At 41.1% G+C, this 19,584-nt stretch overlaps 1 protein-coding gene across 1 annotated transcript in view; it reads right to left on the bottom strand.

The window, feature by feature from the left end:
* LOC110538919 (phospholipid-transporting ATPase IA) overlaps positions 1-3,443 on the bottom strand; it is a 231,317-nt gene extending 227,874 nt beyond the window's left edge. Inside the window, 1 exon segment of the mRNA XM_090191385.1 lies at positions 3,087-3,443. Coding sequence (XP_090047511.1) covers positions 3,087-3,135 — 49 coding nt within the window. The 5' untranslated portion in view covers positions 3,136-3,443.
* Between the last annotated feature and the right edge of the window lie 16,141 nt (positions 3,444-19,584).

Raw genomic sequence — 19,584 nt, 5'->3', positions numbered from 1 at the left:
GAGTTGATAGGCTTGAAGTCATAAACAGCGCAATGCTTGACGCACAACGAAGAGCTGCTGGCAAAATGCATGAAAGTGCTGTTTGAATGAATGTTTACGCGCCTGCTTCTGCCTACCACCGCCAGTCAGATACTTAGATACTTGTATGCTCAGTCAGATTATATGCAACGCAGGACACGCTAAATAATATCTAGTAATATCATCAACCATGTGTAGTTAACTAGTGATTATGATTGATTGTTTTTTTATAAGATAAGTTTAATGTTAGCTAGCAACTTACCTTGGCGCTCCTTGTGGAGTGCGTTGGGCAAGATGGGATCCCCCGAGCTGAGAAGGTGAAAATCTGTCGTTCTACCCCTGAACGAGACAGTTTTTTTTTTGTACCATTATTTAACTAGGCAAGTCAGTTAAGAACAAATTCTTATTTTCAATGATGGCCTAGGAACAGTGGGTTAACTGCCTGTTCAGGGGCAGAACGACAGATTTGTACCTTGTCAGCTCGGGGATTTGAACTTGCATCCTTCCAGTTACTAGTCCAACGCTCTAACCACTAGGTTGAAAATAAGAATGTGTTCTTAACTGACTTGCCTAGTTAAATAAAGATTAAATAAAAGGTGAAAAAATAAATGGAAAAGTAAAAATAAATAAAAAATTGGCGCCCAAAAATACCGATTTACGATTGTTATGAAAACTTGAAATCGGCCCTAATTATTCGGCCATTCCGATTAATCGGTTGACCTCTACTTTTATCTCAACAAATCAATAAATCAATATTTTATCTTCTCAGAGTGGCTTCCGTCTGGCCACTCTACTATTGGTGGAATGCTGCAGAGATGGGAGAATCTTCCAGAAGGACAACTGGCTCTGTGTGACCATCAGGTTCTTGGTCACCTCCCTGACCAAGGCTCTTCTCCCCCGATTGCTCAGTTTAGCCAGATGGCCAGCTCTAGGAAGAATCTTGGTGGTTCCAAACCTCTTCCATTTAAGAATGATGGAGGCCAGTGTTCTTGGGGACCTTCAATGCTGCAGAAATGTTTTTGTACCCTTCCCCAGATCTGTGCCTCGACACAATCTTGTTGTCTCTGAGCTCTAAGGACAATTCCTTCAACCTCATGGCTTGGTTTTCGCTCTGACACACACTGTCAACTAGAGGTCGACCGATTATGATTTATTCAACGCCGATACCGATTATTGGAGGACCCAAAAAAAAAAAAAGCCGATACCGACCGATTAATCGGACGATTTTTATATGTATGATTTTAAGAAAGGCTTTGATGTTTATGGTTAGGTAAACATTGGTGCAACGACAGTTCTTTTTTCACGAATGCTCTTGTTAAATCATCACCCGTTTGGCGAAGTAGGCTGTGATTCAATGATAAATTAACAGGCACCGCATCGATTATATGCAACGCAGGACAAGCTAGAAAAACTAGTAATATCATCAACCATGTGTAGTTAACTAGTGATTATGTTAAGATTGATTGTTTTTTATAAGATACGTTTAATGCTAGCTAGCACCTTACCTTGGCTCCTTGCTGCTCTCGCATAACAGGTAGTCAGCCTGCCACGCAGTCACCTCGTGGAGTGCAATGTAATCGGCCATGATCGGTGTCCAAAAATGACGATTGCTATGAAAACTTGAAATCGGCCCTAATTAAATCAGCCAATCCGATTAATCGGTCGACCTCTACTGTCAACTATTTATTTTTGCCTAAATACCTTTAGGCCTACCTATAGGAAAACAAAAAAAAATAGCTGGCCAGCTCTCCAGGTACCATCGCATGAGCCTGAAGCCACAGACTGGCCAAACTCTAAAAATGAATTCAAACACACTAATAAGTAATTTTTTGGTTAATTTATATTTAATTCGAAGTCACAGCCTATATGCACAATTTATAGACTATAATGATTTAATACAACAAAATGTTGTTTAAATGCTGAGCACTACCAGCCTATTGTGTCGCACTCGCAAATGCTTCACAATGTATTTCTTTGTAGGCTTATCGCCTAGAAACAATTTAAATAATAGCCTAAATAATTCATTTTCTACCCTTCTTAGGCTCCATCTGACTACTGACATATTTAGTGTTTATATGCTGTTTAATATGATATGTAGCCTATTTGAAATGACATTTGCTTCTTACATTCATTCACCTTTTCATGTTTATTCAAGTATTTTCATTCAAATCCATATGGTTTGGTTTCAAAGGTTTTTTAAAGTGGTTTTTAGTAGAGCAGTAGGAAAGGACATGGACGGAGCGCTGGAACAGAGTGTGCAAGCATTTCCAACAACTCAACTCTGATCACATGCTCTGGTAGGCACCAGCCATCTCCAGAACCGTGGGTTACCACAATGTGTACCCAGGCTTACAGTGATATCACTCACCAAGTAGCCCTAACCCGGTTAATATTAAGTTACAAGAGGTACGCCTTCAAGGTTTACTTGGATAAATGTAATTGCTAACAATAGCAAAGCTGTTATTGTGAAGCAGAACAATGGGCTAATGAACAGTTGGTGCTATGGTAAGGTGCCATGTTGAATAGAACTAGGAGCTGCTGGGTGAAACATGCCCTGAAATAAGGCCTGTTTTTTCGTGATTACTTCAAAGCTACCGCAAGCAGCTGGGACATATTGTAGTATTATGAAACCGGGGCTCCATGGCAGACGCAATTAACACATTTTAATCCGAAAAAAATGTGTCCAGCCTACCTGTGCCCTGCAACTCAGCATAATTGAATCTACCCATTGGGATGCTTGAGGGGGCGGGGTGCATGAATGCCCATATGCAGAAACCGAATTGCGGCCCATTCCCACACTATTGTGTCATAACGCTAGCTATCTAAGCGGTATTTGTAAAGTTTAGCTAATCAACTCACTTGATTAGTTTGCCAAGCTCGATAATAGACTAATAGCTAGCTAAAGTTAGCTGCGATCATTTAGCTAGCTAGCATTCTTTGCTAAGACAGGCGCCCTGTTCATAACCAAAAATAACGATATCAATCTCACAGGGATATAAATTGGGCATTTTTCTAAATTGTAGCTAACTAACCCATGCACATAGCAGGTTATCTAGGTTGCTACTCACCCTCCACTCGGGAGCGAAGATTAGACATAGTTTTCTGCACGGACGACATCTTTCCACACAGAGCTCGATCTCTGCTTTGCTCCCGCCGGTTAACTGGCTATTTTCACGGTCTATGAATTCAGGGCCAGTCTACATTCAACGGAGTAACCTCTCTAATGCAGACGATAAACGTATACTTAAATGCTGGCACATTTATCTAGTACTAACATTCATTTTCTTATGACAAACCATGTACTCGAGATTTCGTTGGTCGCCCCAGCATCTCTTTACAGACAGGGTTTGATGAATAAAGACGCTGACAACCGGTTATCTTTCACATTAACTGGAAGGACGATGCCGCTTCACAATGTGGACTGTACCATCTCAAATGCAGGGGGTAAACCGATTGCTAAATAAAATGTTTATGCCTGGCTCACATCAAATCAACAAAGAGACCATTCAAATGCCTTAGCAAAATGATTTTTGAATCTTCAGATTACTAACTAATTGAGACTATATGACATGATATAAAAATACAGAAATAATTTGTAAGGTGTATCACCCAATATAACGGATGCATTAGCGATTCCTATGGAGATTGCCTACTGCAGTTAGTCATGAAGTGGGGTAGCAAGCAGAGAAATATCATGGATAAATTGTGACTGACTGACTGATCGACAAATAATAATAATAATGAGTAGTTATTTATGATGAAAGGTTATTTGTAGATCAGTCAGTCGGCAGTCACATGCACTGTCGGTCACTCGGCTGTAATGTCGAACGACTCAATGACACTGGTTCACTAATTCTGTGTGTCTGTGTCTAAAGCATTCACTACTGCAATTTCTTCTGTGACATTAATTATTTTCGGATATTAAAGACTTAAACAATCAAAGTGTTGTTTTCCTGTAGGCTGTTTGCAAAATGAAAGGCCAACTGTATTTACATATGTACATTTACCTTTGTGGTCTCAGAAATCATGAGTACAGAAGTTTATTTAAAATAATGTGGTTAAACATTCATGAATAAGGCATACAAAAATTACGGCTACCTATATAATCCCCAAACAGTTTAAATTAAGCTTTATCAACACAACACTTTAAAAAGGTGTGTCATTCAGATTCAGATTAACTTTATTAAACCATCAGGGAGAAATTAATTTGGTCATGTGCTTAAAAAGACAGTACCTAAAACATGAAAACACAGAAACAATATTGTCTGAGACAAACAATAAACTGTGAACCATTAGGCTAATTGATGCCATTCCAACTGCCTGTATAGATCTCCCTCATTAATTGCACATCATGCTGTAGCCTACTACAATATGGCATTGTTGTGAATATGGCTACAAGGCTTTCTGCGACAGAGAGGAAGTTTGTAAAAAATCAAACCAAAAAAAACCTGTCAATGTGTGTTTTATTCTGGTCTTATTCCACTCAGAGTTTTCAGCATGACCAGCCACACTTAAAGGGGCAATTCAGCAGTTGCTCCATCTATTTTTGGAATTATAAATGAATGATATGGTATGTACCAAATTATTCTTGAAGAATAGAACTTGTGCCTCCTGAGCTTAGGTCAACTGTAATACCCCATCAGGGCCCAAAATATTAGCTTATTTTACCTCAATGTTTATAAACAAAGTAAATGTAAACAAACATTGTATAGCCTAAAACTACAATGTTGATATCAATGATGGTCAGTCCTTGCTTCCATAGTTCTGTCTTTGAATTTGAGTGGTAACATTTCTCCAGTCCCATCCCCCTGCTTTTTACAGAAGCAGTGGTGGGGAGGATGCTTTGTTATTGCTTCACCGCTTCAAGCCTTATTCAAACTGTCGGCATTGCCGATTAATTAGGGCCGATTTCAAATTTTCATAACAATCGGTAATCTGCCTTTTTGAATGCCAGTTATGGCCGATTACATTGCAATCCACGAGGAGACGGTGTGGCACGCTGACTACCTGTTATGCGAGTGCAGCATCAAAAGGACCTTGTGGCTGCAAGGAGGCAAGGTAAGTTGCTAGCTAGCATTAAACTTATCTTAGAAAAAACAATCAATCTTCACATAATCACTAGTTAACTACACATGGTTGAAGATATTACTAGGTTCACTAGCTTGTCCTGCGTTGCATATAATCAATTAATTGTTAATTTCTCATCAAATCACAGCCTAATTCAACTTCGCCAAAAGGGTGATGATTTAACAAAAGAGAATTCGCCAAAAAAAAAGCACAATCGTTGCACAAATTTAACAAACTATCAACATCAATGCCTTTCTTAAAAATCAATTGCGTTTAGTGCAAGCAGAGTCAGTTTGCCAGCAGCTCTTAGCAATGCTTGAATCACAGCGCTGTTTATGACTTCAAGTCTATCAACTCCAGAAATTAGGCTGGCAATATTAAAGTGCCAAAGGTATATGAAATACAAATGCTATAGAGAGAAATAGTTGACACGAAATAATTCCTATAATAACTACAGCCTAAAACTTCTTAAGTGGGAATATTGAAGACTCATGTTAAAAGTTACCACCAGCTTTCATATGTTCTCATGTTCAGAGCAAGGAACTTAAAGTCTTTTAGTTTTTTTACATGGCACATATTGCACTTTTGCTTTCTTCTCCAGCACTGTGTTTTTGCATTATATAAACCAAATTGAACATGTTTCATTATTTATTTGAGACTAAATTGATTTTATTGATGTGTTATATTAAGTTAAAATAAAAGTGTTCATTGTTCGTTCAATATTGTTGCAATTGTCATTATTACAAGTGTAATATATATATATATATATATATACAGTGCCTTGCGAAAGTATTCGGCCCCCTTGAACTTTGCGACCTTTTGCCACATTTCAGGCTTCAAACATAAAGATATAAAACTGTATTTTTTTGTGAAGAATCAACAACAAGTGGGACACAATCATGAAGTGGAACACCATTTATTGGATATTTCAAACTTTTTTAACAAATCAAAAACTGAAAAATTGGGCGTGCAAAATTATTCAGCCCCTTTACTTTCAGTGCAGCAAACTCTCTCCAGAAGTTCAGTGAGGATCTCTGAATGATCCAATGTTGACCTAAATGACTAATGATGATAAATACAATCCACCTGTGTGTAATCAAGTCTCCGTATAAATGCACCTGCACTGTGATAGTCTCAGAGGTCCGTTAAAAGCGCAGAGAGCATCATGAAGAACAAGGAACACACCAGGCAGGTCCGAGATACTGTTGTGAAGAAGTTTAAAGCCGGATTTGGATACAAAAAGATTTCCCAAGCTTTAAACATCCCAAGGAGCACTGTGCAAGCGATAATATTGAAATGGAAGGAGTATCAGACCACTGCAAATCTACCAAGACCTGGCCGTCCCTCTAAACTTTCAGCTCATACAAGGAGAAGACTGATCAGAGATGCAGCCAAGAGGCCCATGATCACTCTGGATGAACTGCAGAGATCTACAGCTGAGGTGGGAGACTCTGTCCATAGGACAACAATCAGTCGTATATTGCACAAATCTGGCCTTTATGGAAGAGTGGCAAGAAGAAAGCCATTTCTTAAAGATATCCATAAAAAGTGTTGTTTGAAGTTTGCCACAAGCCACCTGGGAGACACACCAAACATGTTGAAGAAGGTGCTCTGGTCAGATGAAACCAACATAGAACTTTTTGGCAACAATGCAAAACGTTATGTTTGGCGTAAAAGCAACACAGCTGAACACACCATCCCCACTGTCAAACATGGTGGTGGCAGCATCATGGTTTGGGCCTGCTTTTCTTCAGCAGGGACAGGGAAGATGGTTAAAATTGATGGGAAGATGGATGGAGCCAAATACAGGACCATTCTGGAAGAAAACCTGATGGAGTCTGCAAAAGACCTGAGACTGGGATGGAGATTTGTCTTCCAACAAGACAATGATCCAAAACATAAAGCAAAATCTACAATGGAATGGTTCAAAAATAAACATATCCAGGTGTTAGAATGGCCAAGTCAAAGTCCAGACCTGAATCCAATCGAGAATCTGTGGAAAGAACTGAAAACTGCTGTTCACAAATGCTCTCCATCCAACCTCACTGAGCTCGAGTTGTTTTGCAAGGAGGAATGGGAAAAAATGTCAGTCTCTCGATGTGCAAAACTGATAGAGACATACCCCAAGCGACTTACAACTGTAATCGCAGCAAAAGGTGGCGCTACAAAGTATTAACTTAAGGGGGCTGAATAATTTTGCACGCCCAATTTTTCAGTTTTTGATTTGTTAAAAAAGTTTGAAATATCCAATAAATGTCGTTCCACTTCATGATTGTGTCCCACTTGTTGTTGATTCTTCACAAAAAATACAGTTTTATATCTTTATGTTTGAAACCTGAAATGTGGCAAAAGGTCGCAAAGTTCAAGGGGGCCGAATACTTTCGCAAGGCACTGTAAATATTTTATATTTATATATATAAATCCACCGATTAATCGGTATCTGCTTTTTTTTTTTTGCTCCTCCAATAATCGGTATCGGCGTTGAAAAATCATAATCGGTTGACCTCTAATTTCAATACACATTTCAAACCACCTTCCTAGGTGGTTTGAAATCAGATGCAAATCTGATTGTTGGCCATGCGACTTGTGTCTGAATGGTCAAATCTTATTTATTTGCTCAAGTATTTTTTAGACTGTTGCATATATTGTTGCTTGCTAGCTACTCTATTGACAGTTTGATAAGAGCATGTGGTAGCTAACTAATCCCAGCCCCGTGCCCTCAAGAGGCCTTTTGCCTTTTGGTAGGCCGTCATTGTAAATTAGAATTTGTTCTCAACTGACTTGCCTAGTTAAATAAATGTTAAATAAAATAAATAAAAATAAAAACTAGCTTGTTAATTGTTGACAAACAAATTCATGAATGTGCTACAAATTCTAAACCGCTACCTAGCTAGCTAGTTGACTACTGTGGTTTGCCATAAATTACTATTTTTCAAAGTTCGATCCTCTTATTGTTTGATGCTTTAAAAGTGTTCTTACACTATGATTTTGAACATTCAAAGCAACTGGGAAACGTTCATGGCAGGCATTTTTGTCAACTTAGCATGCACGCTACATAACTTCTGCATGACGGGAAGCACGAGCACCACCACCAAACAGCCTGCACCACTGTGCACACACCTGTCGTTACTGTGACAACTAGCGTAGCCAGGCCAGCAAATGACTGCTGTCTGAACACACAAAAATCCAATGTGATCACTTGTAACTTGCTGTTTGGACAGTCAGTATTCCAAAACGGATTTAAAAACCAAAATTGATTTCACTATTAATGCTTAAGGGAATTATGCTTAGTTTACACAGCCAGACCAATTCTGATCTTTAGCAGTAATTGGTATTTTGGTCTACTAGATCAGCTCTTTTGCCAATGATCATGCAAGATATCAAAATTGGACTGCCTAGTATCCATAAGTAGGCATCTTATTATGTGATTATTGTTCAGAGAAATGCTTAGCAGACAGTCTAATCCAGGGTGACTTTCATAGTCATACAACTTATTTTAAACCTGTCTGTTTGGTCAATGTGTGTGGCTGGACACAACTGAGATCTGTGGCTTCCCCTCTGACATATATGAACATGTAATTGTCTTTCAGTCTATTGCACATTATACAATAGGTGGGTCTAATACTGGATGCTGATTGGTTAAAACCGCATTCCAGCTGGTGTCTATTCCACAAGTTCCCACCAGTCAAAGCTCTGACATTGAAATGCCTATTTACTCTGTTCCATCTCACTGCGCAATTCACTGTCTCATCAGCCCAGCCAGACTATTTATAAAGTTGAACTCCACTGTAAAAAGCCTCTAGACATAGTTATGAATGTGTAGGGTTTGGGAGTCTGGCCAGTCAAAATCTTGAATTAGCGTCATTTTTATGGATATATACAAAGAAATGTAAAAGAAAACAGGTCAAACGAAACAAAATGCAGCTAGTTTGCAGTCTTTCCAGCTTCAGTTTGGCTGCAACCTGGTGTCAGAGCATTTCGTATTATTCTATACGGAAACTGTACGGAAACTCCATTTAGTATGTATATGTTATGTTTCGGAAGGTATGTATTAACTTGTGGAGGTTCATAACCCATTTTGGATGATAAGTTCCGAATTACAATTCGTATTATATGTATTATATGTTACAAATTTGCTAAACATGCAATATGTTATGAATATCCAAAATGAACAATATGTTCCGAATTTGCAAAAAACGTAATGTTACGAATTTTAGCAAGATAGCTAGGTGGCTAACATTAGCTGGCTGGCTAACGTTAGCTAGGCTAGACTATAGGGTTAAGGTTAAGTTTAGGAATTAGATTAAACTGTCAAGGTTAGCGGAAGGGTTAGCTAAAAGAGTTATGGTTAGAGTTGGGGAAAGGGTTAACTAACATGCTAAGTAGTTTCAAAGTAGCTAAAAAGTGGTAAGCAGTTGAAAAGTTGCTAAGTAGCTAAAATGCTAAAGTTCTCCATGATGAGATTCAAACTCGCAACCTTTGTGTACTTGCTAAAAAGTCACAGAAACCTAAACCAACAACCACATAAACCAAAATGGAATACATTGTAAACGCAAGTCCAATGAGAAAAAAACAAAGCTAGCTAGATAGCATTGATTTGTTTTTGCAGAGATATTTTTGGGGAGCATCTGATGACCTAACGTGGTGAGTGATGAACATGAATTTCTCAGGTCCCTAGTGTTGCAGTCATGATACAATATGCTGTCAAATCCTCCCATGTTTCTAGTTTGACCAACTGATATTTTTACATTTGGTTGTCATATTGGCAGGTTTGCTAGCAACAAACTATTTAGCTAGCTTCTAACCTAATTTTTGATATGCAATGCTATCTCCTCGTATTGAACAGAGTCAAGTGTCCTGACGAGAAGGAAAACTTTTCTAGCTATGCCAGACATTAAATTGGGCATTATCAGCTCATCAGTTCAGCGCTCCAGCAGGTATATCTTTCTGGTCACCCCCAAAACCAATTCTTCCATTGGCCGCCTCTCCTTCCAGTTCTCTGCTGCCAATGACTGGAACGAACAACAAAAATCTCTGAAACTGGAAACACTTATCTGCCTCACTAGCTTTAAGCACCAGCTGTCAGAGCAGTTCACAGATTACTACACCTGTACATAGCCCATCTATAATTTAGCCCAAACAATTACCTCTTCCCCTACTGTATTTATTTATTTTGCACCCCATTATTTCTACTTCTACTTTGCACATTCTTCCACTGCAAATCTACCATTCCAGTGTTTTACTTGCTATATTATATTTACTTCGTCATCATGGCCTTTTTTAGCCTTTACCTCCCTTATCTCACCTCATTTGCTCACATTGTATATAGACTTATTTTTCTACTGTATTATTGACTGTATGTTTATTTTACTCCATGTGTAACTCTGTGTTGTTGTAGATGTCGAACTGCTTTGCTTTATCTTGGCCAGGTCGCAATTGTAAATGAGAACTTGTTCTCAACTTGCCTACCTGGTTAAAAAAAGGTCAAATAAAATTAACAATAAATAAATAAATTATGAATGTATCCAAATGAATGTGAATAGAAAACAGCTACTTTGCTGTTATTGTGGCTGCCAAGGTTGTGACTGTGTAGCCATAGCTAGTTGGCTAGCTAGCAGCAAGCAAGGGAGAAGAATGTTGCCATTGAACATGGCAACAGAACATAAAGAACGAATGACTGGGTCGCGTTCATAAATGTCAAACTAATCGGACGAACGACTGAGCAACCAGAAGATGAGAAAGTATGAATTTCCTTATAAAAATGAAAATGTCAACGAAAAAAAAGTACTTCTATAGGTAAATGGGTGCTTTCATATGGTTTTCTTTGACTGTGGTATAACAGCGCTTCCGTTCTGTACATTACATTGGAAAAATGAACTCATCTGCGTTGGCCATTATTTCCAAGGTAATGTACAGGGGTTCATCCCATATACAAAGCCTTCAGAAAGTTTTTTCCCACATTTTGTTGCGTTACAGACTGAATTTAAAATGGATTAAACTGAGATATTTTATCACTGGCCTACACACAATACCCCATAATGTCAAAGTGTAATATTGTTTTTCGAAATGTTTACAAATTAATAAAAAATAAAAAGCTAAAATGTCTTGAGTCAATAAGTATTCAACTTACTGTTATGACAAGCCTACATACATTCAGGAGTAAAAATTTGCTTAACAAGTCACATAAGGTGCGTGGACTCCCTCTGTGTGCAACACTAGTGTTTAACGTGATTTTTGAATGACTACCTCATCTCTGTACCCCACACATACAGATAGTTGTAAGGTCCCTCAGTCAAGCAGTGAATTTCAAACACAGATTCAACCACAAAGACTAGGGAGGTTTTCCAATGCCTCGCCGCAAAGGGCACCTATTGGTAGATTGGTAACAAATAAAAACAAAAAAAGCTGACATTGAATATCCCTTTGAGTATGGTGAAGTTATTAATTACACTTTGGATGGTGTATCAACTGTCACGGCTCCTCCTCTGCATTGCAGGGGCAGTTCCTCCTGCTGGCAGAGGAGGGTCGTTAGTGATTGGAGTCACCTGGGATCAGAGTATTTAAACTGTCACTAATCTCTCTCTCTTTCTCTCTCTCCGCTCCTCCAGGTATGAACCTGCTTTGTTTGTTCTTTTGTAGTTTTGCATAGTTTTCACTCAGTCATACACACACACAGATTCACGCATCCATGCACTTTACATACATACACCTTACATTATGATACTTCCACACCTCATACCTTTTTCTTAGTTTAAATGTAATAGTTTTGTTTACAATAAAGATTTTTTTTAATTGGCCTATACCTGTTGTTCGCGTCCCCTCATTTTTGCCACAGGATATGAGCTGGCCTGTGACACAACACATCCAGTCACTACAGAGATACAGGTGTCCTTCTTAACTCAGTTGCAGGAGTGGAATGAAACCGCTCAGGGATTTCACCATGAGGCCAATGGTGACTTTAAAACAGTTACAGAGTTTAATGGCTGTGGTAGGAGAAAACTGAGGATGGATCAACAACATTGTAGTTACTACACAATACTGACCTAATTGACAGAGTGAAAAGAAGGAAGCCTGTACGGAATACAAATATTTCCAAACATGCATCTGTTTGCAACAAGGCACTAAAGTAATATTGCAAACAATGTGGCAAAGCAATTCACTTTTTGTCCTGAATAAAAAGTGTTATGTTTGGGGCAAATCCAGAACAACACAGTACTGAGGACCACTCTCCATATTGTCAAGCACAGTGGTGGCTGCATCATGTTATGGGTATGCTTTTAACATTAAGGACTGGGGAGTTTTTCAGGATAAAAAATAAAAGGAATGGAGCTAAGCACAGGCAAAATCCTAGAGGAAGACCTGGTTCAGTCTGCTTTCCACCAGACACCGGTAGATGAATTCACTTTTCAGCAAGGCAATAACCTAAAACACAAGAAGACAGTGAATGTTCATGAGTGGCTGAGTTAACGTTTTGACTTAAATCTACTTGAAAATCTATGGCAAGACCTGAAAATGGTTGTCTAGCAATGCTCAACAACCAATTTGACAGAGCTTGAATAATATTGAAAGTAATAATGGGCAAAGGTTGCACAATCCAGGTGTTTAAAGCTCTTAGAGACTTACCCAGAAAGACTCATAGCTGTAATCGCTGTCAAATGCACTTCTAAAAAGTATTGACTCGAGAGTGTGACTAATTATGTCAATTAGATATGTCTGTATTTCATTTTCAATAAATTTGCTAAAATGTATTAAAATATGTTTTCACGTTGTCATTATGGGATAGTGTGTAGATGAGTAAGATTTCTTTTTCGATTTAATCCATTTTGAATCCCGGCTGTAACACAACAAAATGTGGAACAAGTCAAGGGGTACGAATACTTTCGGAAGGCACTGTAAATCTTTGTTTCAATGCAAATTACATTAAATGATTGATTCACGATAATTCAAGGAGATAGTAGTAGCAGATACACCTACGGCATACAACATGCCCATTGCTCCCGTAGATCAGAGGATTTATGGGCATGTTGTATGCCCAAACTATGTTTGGCAGGGTGAAAATAATTTAGCAGAGCACAATATCTGTGGATATGTGAGCAATGCTGCAAGTGTGAGCAGTGCCTTCACAAAATATTTATTAAATCTTAAAAAACACATGGCTATTCATGTTTAATACATGATAAAGAAATAAACTCAGCAAAAAAAAGAAATGTCCCTTTTTCAGGACCTTGTCTTTCAAAGATAATTCACAGATCTTCATTGTAAAGGGTTTAAACACTGTTTCCTATGCTGGTTCAATGAACCATAGACAATTAATGAACATGCACCTGTGGAACGGTCATTAAGACACTAACAGCTTACAGAAGGTACGCAATTAAGGTCACAGTTATGAAAACTTAGGACACTAAAGATCCCTTTCTACTGACTCTGAAAAACATCAAAGAAAGATGCCCAGGGTCCCTGCTCATCTGTGATCGTGCCTTAGGCATTCTGCAAGGAGGCATGAGGACTGCAGATGTGTCCAAGGAAATAATTTGCAATGTCTGTACTGTGAGATGCCTAAGACAGCGCAACAGGGAGACAGGATGGACAGCTGATCATCCTCGCAGTGGCAGACCACGTGTAACAACACCTGCACAGGATCGGTACATCCGAACACCACACCTGTGGGACAGGTACAGGATGGCAACAACTGCCCGAGTTACACCAGGAATGCACAATCCCTCCATCAGTGCTCAGACTGTCTGCAATAGGCTGAGAGAGGCTGGACTGAGGGCTTGTAGGCCTGTTGTAAGGCAGATCCTCACCAGACATCACCTGCAACAATGTCGCCTATGGGCACAAACCGAAAACAGAACTGGCAAATCTGGTGCAGTCCATGAGGAGGAGATGCACTGCAGTACTTAATGCAGCAGTTGACAGTGAGAGGACGTATCTTTTTTTTCTGAGTTTAGCTATGAACATTAATAGTGCTCTTGTTCTACTGTCATGCAAAGGCAGAATGTGTCATGCCCTGACCATAGAGAGCCTTTTTATTCTCTATTTTGGTTAGGTCGGGTGTGACTAGGGTGGGTGATCTAGTGCATGTATTTCTATGTTGGCCTGGTATGGTTCCCAATCAGAGGCAGCTGTTTATCGTTGTCTCTGATTGGGGATCATATTTAGGCAGCCATTTCCCCACCTGTTTCTGTGTAGTTGCCTGTGGGCACTGCTTGAGCTTCACATTTCGTTTGCTGTTTATTGTTTTTTTGTGAGTTTCCTTTATTAAACATGTGGTCTGAGTATATTTCCAGTTTGTATGACGAACGTGACAGAAGATACCACCACCACAGGACCAAGCAGCGTGCCCGGGAGGAGAAGGTATCCTGGGCTTGGGAGGAGAAGACATCCTGGACTTGGGAGGAAATTATGGCTGGAGACGAAAGCCTTCCGTGGAGGCAGACACAGGGAGAGAAGGGAGGACAGTGACAACGCCTGGGTTCGTGGCCACAGTGTATGCCCAAAAGACAGGGGGGGCACACAGGGTGGTCGGCGGAGCCGAGGAATGAGCCAGAGACCGTCAGGGAGTGGAAGGAGGAACTCGACGAAAGAGGTGGAGGGCTGCAGAACGGGCGTGCTGAGGAGCGTGACACCAGTCCGGTGTCAACTGCACCAGTTTCACGCATCTGGCCTCCAGTGCGCCTCCCCAATCCAGTACGTCCTGTGTCTCCTCCACGCACTCACCCTGAAGTGGGTGTCACCGTTCCGGTACAATTTGTGCCAGTTCTACGCACCAAGTCTCCAGAGCGCCTCTACAGCCCAGTAAGTCCTGTGCAAGCTCCCCGCGCTCACTGTGCGGAGTTTGTCATCGTTCCGGCACCATCTGTGCTGGTTATATGCACCAGGTCTCCAGTGCACCTCCACAGCCCAGTACGTCCTGTGCTAGCTCCCCGCATTCACCGTGCGGAGAGTGTCATCGTTCCGGCACTATCTGTGCCAGCTCTACACACCAGGTCTCCAGTGCGCCTCCACAGCCCAGTACGTCCTGTGCCTCCTCCTCGCACTCTCCCTGAAGTGCGTGTCCCCAGTCCGGTACGTCCTGTGCCTCCTCCTCACACTCTCCCTGAAGTGCGTGTCCCCAGTCCGGTACGTCCTGGCAGGAGCCCTTCTCTGCGCTGATGCCCAGTCCAGGCACGGCGTCCAGTCCCGCTCCATGGCAGGAGCCTTCCTCTGTGCCGATGTCCTGTCCAGGCACGGCGTCCATTCCCGCTCCATGGCAGGAGTCTTCCTCTGCGCCGGTTCCCTGTCCAGGCACGGCGGTCAACTCAGCTCGCCTTCTTAGGCGCCTGTGCCCAGTCTGGGTGCGGCGTACAACCCAGCCACATGGCTGGGGCCCTCCTCTGCGCCGATGCCCAGTCTGGGCACGGCGTTCTACCGGCTCCATGGCCGGACCCGTGGTCTGGGCAGGGGCAAAGTCCTGCACCAGAGCCGCGACCGATGCTGGCGAATCCATGAGCGGAGTGGGTACTTCGCCCCACACCGGAGACGCTAGACGCCCACCCGGACCCTCCCTTATAGAGTCAGGTCTAGTGCATTTATTTCTATGTTGGCCTGGTATGGTTCCCAATCAGAGGCAGCTGTTTATAGTTGTCTCTGATTGGGGATCATATTTAGGCAGCCATTTCCCCATTGGTTTTTATGGGATCTTGTTTCTGTGTAGTTGCCTGTGAACACTGCTTGAGCGTCACGTTTCGTTTGCTGTTTATTGTTTTTTGTGAGTTTCCTTTATTAAACATGTGGAACCCAAATCACGCTGCACGTTGGTCTAAGTATATTTCCAGTTCGTACAACGATGGTGACATAATGAAATTGCTGACCTCCTTGTCCTACAGCACAAACAGACTTCACTCCCTGTTAGGGAGATACATACAGTTGAAGTCGGAAGTTTACATGCACCTTATCCAAATACATTTAAAAATCATAATTCCTGACATTCAATCCAAGTAATAATTCCCTGTCAGTTAGGATCACCACTTTATTTTAAGAATGTGAAATGTCAGAATAATAGTAGAGAGAATGATTTATTTCAGCTTTTATTTATTTCATCACATTCTCAGTGGGTCAGAAGTTTACATATATTCAATTAGTATTTGGTAGCGTTGCCTTTCAATTGTTTAACTTGGGTCAAACGTTTCGGGTGGCCTTCCACAAGCTTCCCACAATGTTGGGTGAATTTTTGCCCATTCCTCCTGACAGAGCTGGTGTAACTGAGTCTGGTTTGTAGGCCTCCTTGCTCATACACACTTTTTTAGTTCTGCCCACAAACTTTCTATAGGATTGAGGTCAGGTCAGACTTTGTTGTCCTTAAGCCATTTTGCCACAACTTTGGAAGTATGCTTGGGGTTATTGTACATTTGGAAGACCCATTTGCGGCCGAGCTTTAACTTCCTGACTGATGTCTTGAGATGTTGCTTCAATATATCCACATAATTGTCCTACCTCATGATGCCATCCATTTTGTGAAGTGCACCAGTCTCTCCTGCAGCAAAGGACCCCCACAACATGATGCTGCCACCCCCGTGCTTCACGGTTGGGATGGTGTTCTTTGGCTTGCAATCCTCCCCCTTTTTCCTACAAACATAACGATGGTCATTATGGCAAAACAGTTTGATTGTTGTTACATCAGACCAGAGGACATTTCTCCAAAAAGTACGATCTTTGTCCTCGTGTGCAGTTGCAAACCAAGTTTTTCATGGCGGTTTTGAACAGTGGCTTCTTCCTTGCTGAGCGGCCTTTTAGGTTATGTCGATATAGGACTCGTTTTACTGTGGATATAGATATTTTTGTACCTGTTTCCTCCAGCATCTTCACAAGGTCCTTTGCTGTTGTTCTGGGATTGATTTGCACTTTTCGCACCAAAGTACGTTCATCTCTAGGAGACAGAACGCATCTCCTTCCTGAGGGGTATGATGGCTGCGTGGTCCCATGGTGTTTATACTTGCGTACTATTGTTTGTACAGATGAACGTGGTACCTTCAGGCGTTTGGAAATTGGATGAACCAGACTTGTGCAGGTCTACAATTTCTTCCTGAGGTCTTGGCTGACTACTTTTGATTTTATGTCAAGCAAAGAGGCACTGAGTTTGGAGGTAGGCCTTGAAATACATCCACAGGTACACCTCCAATTGACTCAAAGAATGTCAATTAGCCTAGCAGAAGCTTCTAAAGTCATGACATAATTTTCTGGAATTTTCCAAGCTGTTTAAAGGCACAGTCAACTTAGTGTATGTAAACTTCTGACCCACTGGAATTGTGATACAGTGAATTATAAGTGAAATAATCTGTCTGTAAACAATTGCTGGAAAAATTACTTGTGTTATGCACAAAGTAGATGTCCTAACCGACTTGCCAAAACTATAGTTTGTTAACAAGAAATTTGTGGAGTGGTTGAAAAACGACTTTTAATTAAGGACTCCAACCTAAGTGTATGTAAACTTCCGACTTCAAGTGTATATAAAACAACGTAAGATTCAAGACTTTGTGCTTTTCAGCTAAAATTATTGTCGAATTCTTGCCACCAACGAAATGTTGAATATTTGGGGCATAAAATCATCGAAGCTCTGCAGATTTTGTTGTGAGGATACAGAATCAATAGACCATTTATTTTGGTATTGCCCTCATGTAGCCTGTTTCTGGTCAGTCAATTACTAATATACTAATACTCTTAGTAAAATGATTTATTTTCAACTATCAATCTGTGGATTCTATTCGATTAGATAGATTGAAATTGTACGTTAAACATCACAGCATAGTTGAAAGATATTATGTTGTGTAGAAATCTGAAGAGAGTGGCCTGCAGAGATAGGTGGGATGGGCTGAGGGAAGCTGAGGGTTGGGATGTGGAATTGGAGACAAGTGGGAGTGTAGTTGCTGTGCAGGAGATAGAATGATGGTCAAAGATAAAAGTCAAAAATAAAGTCAAAATAAAACATAATAAAAAGTATGTTTGAATGACACTGAGGGGCAGTGTTTTTACAGCTAATGCCAGTTTGCCTGAGGCTGACGCCGTGCAGGTGTTTGTACACATGCATATACACACACTCTCATTCAAATAAACGCTGCATACAAGAACACACACGCCAGACATGCACACAATCATATACAGTTGGCATTGCTGTTATGATTTTGGTTGTCCTTGATGTCCTTTGTTTTTTAAATATTTTTTTTATTGTTTATTGCTGTTTTCTTCTGTCTCTTTTTTAAAAATCTTTAGTTCATTCTCTTAGTTGTTGGTGCCATTGGGGGATTCTTGAAGTTGGAGAATGGAATTAATTCTATTTTTATTTATTTTTTCTTGGGGGAGAATTTGGGAGGGTTTTCGAATGGTTGAGGGACAGCTATTGGGGAACTGTGTGGGGATCTTGGAGGGTTCGGGTTCACGTTTTTTGGCCTGATGGGAGATCTCTCAACGTGCCCTTGAGCAGGGCATTGACCCTGGTCTGTGTGTCGCTCTGAATGGGAATCTGTTGTATGACTGGTATGGTGTAGTTGTTGAGCGGCTTCACTGCAAGTATATTTGATATTCAACGTTTCGCCAGGACAGTGTCTCTGCCAAACCTCTCATGACAAGCTGAAATCGCCACCGCGACCACCCTAATGGTGGAGGGTGGGAGCTGCTTATCATGTGAAAAACACGTTCCATTCACTGCATGTGTGTAACGAGTGCGCTGAGAGTCGGGAAGTAAGTACAGGGATTGAGTGTTTTAATAAATAAGCACGTAACACAAACAACGCACCGACATGAAAACAGAGTCAATGAGGAAGAACCAAGGAAAATAAAGAACCAAGGGGAGTGACAGATACCGGGAAGATAATCAAGGAGGTGATGGAGTCCAGGTGAGTGTCATGAGGTGCTGGTGCGCTTTACGATGGTGACAGGTGTGCGGGATAATCAGCAGCCTGATGACCTAGAGGCCGGAGAGGAAGTATAGGTGACAATGTCAGGAGTCCCAACGGACTCTCAAAGTGGGCAGACGACATGAGACTCAAGTGTCATGCCGAAATGCGCCTTTGCCGTGTGAACCAGTAGGTTGTCTAGGTAGGCCAAAAACTATATTACCCGACGACGCAATGGCTTTATTGCCGCCTCCACGCATTTGCTTGAAAGGGTAAACGCAGGAATTTCCTGTGACGACGATGCACCGGCACTTGGAAGTATGAGTCATTTAGGTCGATGCTTATGCAAACATCTTTGTTGTGGACACAGTCCAGCAGACGCTTTGTCGTAAGCATTCGAACGGGCCGTTTGGCTACGCTCTCGTTGAGAGTGCGTAAATTCAATATTGGCCTCATTCCCCCCGTGTATTTTGGCACGGGGAAGTAGTGCTAAAATTCCATTGCTCCTGGGGAAATACTGTGACCGCCTCCTTTGCCAAAAGTTCCGTAATCTCTTTCATAAGAGCGGTTACTTCATCACCGTCTCCACCACTCCCAAAATTGGGGAGGACTTCGGTGGAACTGGATG

The sequence above is a fragment of the Oncorhynchus mykiss genome, chromosome 12, assembly GCF_057628025.1.
Source record: "Oncorhynchus mykiss isolate SJ-2025 chromosome 12, ASM5762802v1, whole genome shotgun sequence".
NCBI classification, from domain to species: Eukaryota; Metazoa; Chordata; class Actinopteri; order Salmoniformes; family Salmonidae; genus Oncorhynchus; species Oncorhynchus mykiss.
The sequence above is the reverse complement of the archived record's forward strand: the minus strand, read 5'-3'. Positions and strand labels throughout refer to the sequence as shown.